This window comes from Alnus glutinosa, chromosome 2 (genome assembly GCF_958979055.1).
Source record: "Alnus glutinosa chromosome 2, dhAlnGlut1.1, whole genome shotgun sequence".
Classification (NCBI taxonomy): Eukaryota; Viridiplantae; Streptophyta; class Magnoliopsida; order Fagales; family Betulaceae; genus Alnus; species Alnus glutinosa.
The window spans coordinates 31,500,932-31,507,861 of NC_084887.1; the positions used below are offsets into that span (position 1 = coordinate 31,500,932).

Consider the following 6,930-nt stretch of genomic DNA (forward strand, 5'->3'; position numbering starts at 1 on the left):
TTACGAAATACGTCCTTAGAAGTGCATGCAATAGTCACAGTAAAGGGTTTAAAAAGTATGAAACTGCCGTGGTCCACACGGCGTGAATCCATATGTTAATCAATGGGAAGTTATCACAATGACTCTGATATTAATTCACTTTAATTAATTGGGAGGATATTAATTCAATTTAATATTATTTGGCGATGTGGAAAACACAAATTTGATACTCGATATAATTTTGATAGAACCTAGACTGCTAGACATACGATACGTTCAATAGTGTAGAACCAAATTCATTTCAAGCAAGTAGAGCACCAGTCTAGTGTGAAAATGAGATTAAAGATGATCAAAAGTCGAGAGCTGTCTGTTAAAGCAATCAGAATTAGCGCCCCCCAAAACTCCGCCACATGAAGACACCGAAACGTCCAATCCAACCCCCCCAACAAATGTTTTATTGTTCCTTAATATCATATCGAGTTACCAAAACGACTTCTCATTCTTTCTTCACGGTGTAGGATCCACTCCTGCCACCAAAAAAAAAAAAAAAAAAAAAACCAAAACTTCATTTATTCAAGTTCTCATATATCATGGCTCAAAATGAAAGTGAAAAAATTCATAGACCCAACGGAAAGAAGAACATGAAGGTGTAATTAATTTCAAATTTTATAAGCCATGTGTACCCCCAACCTAAACACAAAACGAGCAATAATACAAAATCTTGGAACCAGAACCCCGAGAGAGATCTTGAGACTGAAAAACTCTGTGAAATGAGCTTTAAAAATAATAATAAGATTCTTAAATCATATTGGGAGATGCTACCCACTAATAAATGACGCTGTGACAAATCGATTCATACTTCTTTAAGTATCCAAGGCATTGCACATTAAAAACCACCTAACAAGCATCTATCTCTAGCAGAAAAGATAAGAGGATTTAGGTCAAAGTATTCGCCAAAAAGATTATTTCGCAGTTTTTATCTTTCATCGTATACAGGAGGGGGCAAAAACAAAAACAAATCAGAAACTGAGGTATAAACACCATTCTAGCGCATAGAATGAAATTGATAAAAATGTTTACGTACAACTATGGTTAGGCAGAAAGTCTTGCTTTAAGTTCCCCAGCAACAGCATCAATGAAGTCTTCAGTATTCAGATAGTGTTCCCTAGCAAGCCTGTACAACGCATGGCGGTATATCACAAACATGAAAATAGTAAATCATGTTAAATAGAACATCTACCTACTCTACACATGCTTACTTAGGTCCATGGATAATAAGCGCAAGATCCTTGGTCATCTTTCCAGATTCCACAACTCCAACACAAGCTGCTTCTAGTTTCTCAGTGAAATCCAAGAGTTTAGGATTCTCGTCCAGCTTCGCCCTGTCAACCAAAAATATAGTTAGATACTCAAACAAAATCCATTTTCTCTAAATAAGTAAATTCATTTCCATTCAAGTTTCTCCCCCTAATGAAGCTTAAAATATACATAATATCTCAAGAACCTAGTGCAGAGCCCAACTCTGCAGATAAACAAAACCATACCTGTGTGCAAGCCCTCGCGACCAAGCAAAGATCGAGGCTATGCTGTTTGTGCTGGTTTCACCTCCTTTCTGATGAACCCTATAATGCCGTGTAACAGTACCATGGGCAGCTTCCGCTTCTATGGTCTTCCCATCTGGACAAACCTGAAACAAATCCACATTACCAGTAAGCCAAACCACACACATAAAGGAACGAAAAAGGTAGAGAAAGATTGAATCATGTTTTAACCCTAATGCCTGCTCTAGTGTGTTTCTACATCCTATATTTTTGTATTCACCCAAATGCTTATGCTCCTCCACTCCCAAAGCCTTATTTCCAAGTTCATTGGGCTGTCATTCAGTCATAGACTCATATGCAAAATAAAAAATGGCAAGGAAATAAGTCCATGGCATTTATGTCTATCTTACCACCTAATGTTGAAATTGTGCATTTTTCTCGAATGAAAAGTTCATTATTTCTGCAGATATACATGGTATGATGGTGTGACAAGTGAGTAAACAGTGTTGATGGCATTATATAGCATACAATTGCAAGCTAAAAATGGGAACATTTGCAGTACAATCTAGCAATATTTTTTGAACTTGAAGCAATTTTTGATGATAGGATAAGTAGCAAATAGAATCTACAGTGCAGGCATATATACTAAGCTAACACAAGAGATCCAAGATGCCACCCATAATTTTAGTTTACATAAGGAACTGTTTAACAAAAAACGCACCAGTACAGATGTCATCAATCCAAGAGATCCAAACCCTGTAAGCACGCATTTCAAAAGAAAGCAGTGAATTCCCAGATACAATATTCAACTCACAACATTAATGCAGTTATAATATGTCTAAGGTCCAGGCACAGAATACAGAAAGTCTCTCTATGTTGACTCCTTAAAAGTCATTAGCGGTTTGTTACACACCTTGGGCTAAGAAATCACTCTGGACATCACCATCATAGTTCTTGCATGCCCATACATAACCTCCATCGCTCTTGAGAGCATAAGCCACCATATCATCAATGAGACGGTGTTCATACCTTCCAATTCAATCATGTAACTAACTTAATAAACGAAAGGGTGACCTGCATAAACCATCACTTTAAAGCAAAAACTAACAGAATGCTCACCATATGCCAGCAGCGTCAAACTTTGATTTCCAGTTGGCCTCGTAAACTTCTTGAAATATGTCCTTGAATCTTCATTGAATGAATGCATATTATCAAACATATATTGATGGAACAAGAGGCCAGGAACATGGGTTTAACAAAATTCCCACAGGATTAAATTGTGAAAAAGAATTATATTAAATTTCTATAATAAGAAAATAACAATAATATTAATTTAAAAAGAGTTATAAGTAACAAGCTAACAAGGTCACATACCTTCCATCATACTTCTTAAGAATGGTGTTCTTTGTGCTAAGATAAAGTGGCCACTTTTTCTGATAGGCAGTGTTCATGGAAGCGTCGGCAAAAGAACGGATAGACTGAATGCCCGCGTCAAATATGAAAAAGGAAAATCAGTTGTGTCCAGCAATTGAGATATTTGTCTCCAACTGAAATACAAAGGAGGCCCAAGAATCAAACCTCATCAGTGTTATACATAGACAATGCCACTCCTCCAGCACCTGTAAAGTTGAAGACCTCCAACTCTGTCTTCTCCTCTTTTCCTTCTGGTACTGCAAGCATTTTATGAACCTTTTCTCATAAACCATTATACATGAATACCAATTGGAGAAATTTGTGTACTTTTTTTTTTTTTTAAAAGTACAAAGGAATCATCTGTATCTACAGTTGGCAGTAATTATAGAATCTAAATATGTAGGATCTCCAAAGGCCATCAAACAAAGTAAAAGATTTACCAAACACCAGTTTTAATTTCCCAGCTCCTTTAATAACTGTATCAGTTGCTCGGTATTGATCACCAAAAGCATGCCTTCCGATGCATATAGGCTTGTTCCAACCTGATAACAGTCACAGTCAGTAGAAATTCTACTACACTAAAAGAATGTAAAGGAAATCTCGTTGTACATACTTGGGACAAGGCGAGGAATGTTTTTGCAAATAATTGGTTCTCTGAAGACAGTACCTGCAGAATATGCCAACCACAGCAGCCCATCATAAGGAAAATGCAAACAATTGTAACCAAGACGGATTATCATAAGTTCAAGTTCACTGACCATTCAAAATATTCCTAATTGTCCCATTTGGACTCTTCCACATCTGCTTCAACTTAAACTCCTTCACACGATCTTCATCTGTCAATCACCAGAAAAATTATGAAACTCCTGTTCATGTCCAGTACTGATGGAAATATCATAATAATAGTAAGGATCCAGGCAGTTCAGGATTTTAACAAGTAAAATGGATGCTCATGTTCAACATTAGTACCTGGAGTAATAGTTGCACACTTGATGGCTACATTATACCTATAATTGACAAAATAACCGTCAATGTACAACAATAATAAAGGGTGCCAGACAAAGAAAAAAAAAAAAAATTCTATGCTGCTACAAATAAAAACAGCACAAGTCATATATCATAATTAGGTCACATCATAGTCAGATAATATGATTTTTACCACCAAATATTAATAGAATCATAGGCATAGAAATATATCAAGGTAACAAATATAGGAACAGGTATTAAAAAACCACAAGAACCAACATTTTCTTTCTGCTTGTTAAGGATCGAATACTATTAACCACAAGAACCAACATTTTTTCTAGAAACTTATGAAAAAAATGTACCAAAACATACTTAAGAGTAGCTTCTGCACTTTCAATTGTAACTTTATCATCAGTGGCATCACGATGAGGAAGTCCAAGGTCAAAGTACTTAATGTCCAAATCCAGAAAGGGGAAAATAAGCTGCAGATACAACAAAGAAAATTATGCATATAAGCAAGTCCCTCAAAGTTTTGACCAGAATGACACGTGGATGAGACACAATAATATTAAATCACCTTATCCTTTATTGATTTCCAGAATACTCGAGTCATTTCATCTCCTGTGTCATGGAATAAAAAATGCATAGTATGAGAAGCAGAAAAGAGAAATATATTTCATTGCATAAAAGTAATTCTTTGAAACATTGAACATTGCAAAGTCTGACGTAATATCTAGTCAAATTTATAGTGTATTGCTTTGTGGCCACACCCACATGAAGCGAGGCCCTCTTCCAATAATCAACCATTTCATAGAGATTAGATTGTTTCCAAAACAGGAATTTTCTGTTCCCTATCATTGTTTCTATCTGCCATTGCAAATCTCCAACCGAAAGAAGTAGCATATCAGACAGCATGATATGCTACTAATACATAGTTAATATGCCGCATGTGTTGCGAATTATGGCAAAGTTTGTCAAAGAATTAGAGAATGAGATGAAGTCACCAACAAGCAAGAACTTGCTTATCTGAACAACCTATGAACTCGCATATACGTTGTTAAAGCTCTATACAAGTTCATCAATTGCAAATTGCAGCAGACGCCTGTCCCACTACTGAATCCCCTATTCTTTTGGAGCCTCATTTTTATCCTTTTTTTAACTTTCTAATATTTTTATAAGCCTTTTCGAGCTTGATATTGTATTATTTGCTCATAAACTTTGGTTATATACCTTATTTTGAGAACTTTCTTTTGGAAAAGGGACTTCTTCATCATGGATAGAATGAGGCAGCAATCTTACTCATACATATATCAAAATTGATAGCAACCAATTGCATTTATATCAGATCACAAGGCTCTTATCACTTACAATGATATTAGTCATACAGATAATTTATTATCAAATACCACTCTCAATTATTATTCCAAAGAATTGGCTGCAGACCAGGGAAAGAATAGAAAATGAACCCAAAAACATGGAGTAAATTTCAGAGTCTATCACAGATAATAGCAATCAGGTCAGCTGTCTCATGTCATCTTCACCAACAATATTATTGGTATATTTTTCTAGAATTACTTTCTAAACTTCAGATTAGCAACTAAAGTAATCAAATAACTTAACCAATCAACCAACAGACAGTAGTTGAGCTTGTCCGATTAAATAAGGCGAGGCCAGCCAGGCCCAGCTCAATCACGGTGATTTTCACGCAAGCGGAGCAGAGCTCGAAATGGAACAATATATATAGTTGATGCATATATTGACCAAAAATTCTCCTATTGGTTACCATAAAGATACTATTGAACAAAATCCATACTATTGAATAATCTTTACAAAAAGCTAGGGATCGGAATATTCTCATCAAGATAAAACCTCTAAACGACTATTAATATATAGAGATCTTAGCTACGACACATATGTACATTAAATACTCTACCGGACAGATCTTAGAGCGTAGAAAAGCATTCTATCAATTAAAAAAGATAGATCGGCCATTTCCGGAAGTTGATATTAAAATAATTTCATGTTGATCATAGTTTATATGCAATCACAGGTGTTGTTTGTGATCTAATGAAAGAGAAAGTGTCGTTCTTCGTTCGTTGATAATGAAGTAGGTGTTTATAGGTATAAACAGTCGGTAAAGGTCGAACAAAAATATCTGCGAATTGGGAGCTCAAGAGAGAGAAGGATCAGGGCATTGAAAAGCGCTTCTTAGGAGAGGGAGGAGATCTCACCGTCCATCTCAACGATGGGGTTGGCCACCTTGATCTTCTCGAACGCCATTTTTCTCTGAACTCTCTGAAAATATAGAGTCGTGCAGGAATTGGTATCAATGAAGACGAAGAGCGATGTGAGAGTGGAGGGATGGTGGAGAGGCAGGAAGACCCTTTTTATATATATTGAATCCCGTTATGCACTAGATGAGCGAAGTAATTCTCTGTCCTTCTACTCCTTCTTTATTACCTGTATTGCCATTCTATTCGTTGGTGGAAAAATAAACACTCTCTTGTAAATTCAATTAATCAAAATTTTTTCTTCAAAAAATAAAAATAAAAAAATAAATCAAAATTTTAGGGAACGAAGCTTAAAGCGGAGAGGAGCTATTTTATGATTATGATTATGATTATATTTTTCATGTTACTTAAAATGAAATGAAGAGTATCCGATGGCGATGGGTATAATAATCATTTCATTTTAAGGGATTATTACTTAAAATGAAATGATTATATTTTACATTTCACACAATGCAGGTCTAAGAGTTCGAAACCTCATTTGTAAAAATCCCTTAATAATTATGCCATACGTTTAGGACGGAGAGACTGAGATTAATCAAGGTTGATGCTTTTTTTGGACAAGATTAATTCTAAACTTTGAGTAAGGCCCGCGGGTAAAATGCTTACCTAATTGGCACTCTGTAAGCTGGACCATCCAATCCAACAAGGCGTGTATGGTGCTTGTTTGGTTTAGTCAGCTGGAGATAATTATCATAGCGTTGACCCATTGTTGCCTTGGACGGTTACGGAATTAGTAAAAG

At 35.7% G+C, this 6,930-nt stretch overlaps 1 protein-coding gene across 1 annotated transcript; it reads right to left on the reverse strand.

Moving 5' to 3' along the window:
- Positions 1–188: 188 nt before the first annotated feature.
- LOC133859464 (isocitrate dehydrogenase [NADP]) lies at positions 189–6,275 on the reverse strand. Its single transcript, XM_062294870.1, has 16 exons — positions 6,131–6,275; positions 4,477–4,520; positions 4,272–4,381; positions 3,903–3,940; positions 3,692–3,769; positions 3,547–3,600; positions 3,374–3,475; positions 3,099–3,190; positions 2,895–2,998; positions 2,640–2,708; positions 2,434–2,549; positions 2,242–2,276; positions 1,524–1,666; positions 1,239–1,361; positions 1,064–1,153; positions 189–506 (listed from the first exon to the last, which is right to left on the reverse strand). Exons 1-15 carry the CDS (start codon positions 6,177–6,179, stop codon positions 1,072–1,074), a joined length of 1,239 nt encoding a protein of 412 aa, XP_062150854.1. The 5' UTR covers positions 6,180–6,275; the 3' UTR covers positions 189–506; positions 1,064–1,071.
- Between the last annotated feature and the right edge of the window lie 655 nt (positions 6,276–6,930).

Coding starts and splice junctions, on each gene's coding strand:
- LOC133859464 (XM_062294870.1), bottom strand. CDS start 6,179: ATGGCGTTCGAGAAGATCAAGGTGGCCAACCCCATCGTTGAGATGGAC. Junction 4,521..6,130: donor CCCCATCGTTGAGATGGACG/GTGAGATCTCCT, acceptor TCCATGACACAG/GAGATGAAATGACTCGAGTA. Junction 2,999..3,098: donor CTATGTATAACACTGATGAG/GTTTGATTCTTG, acceptor GCGGGCATTCAG/TCTATCCGTTCTTTTGCCGA.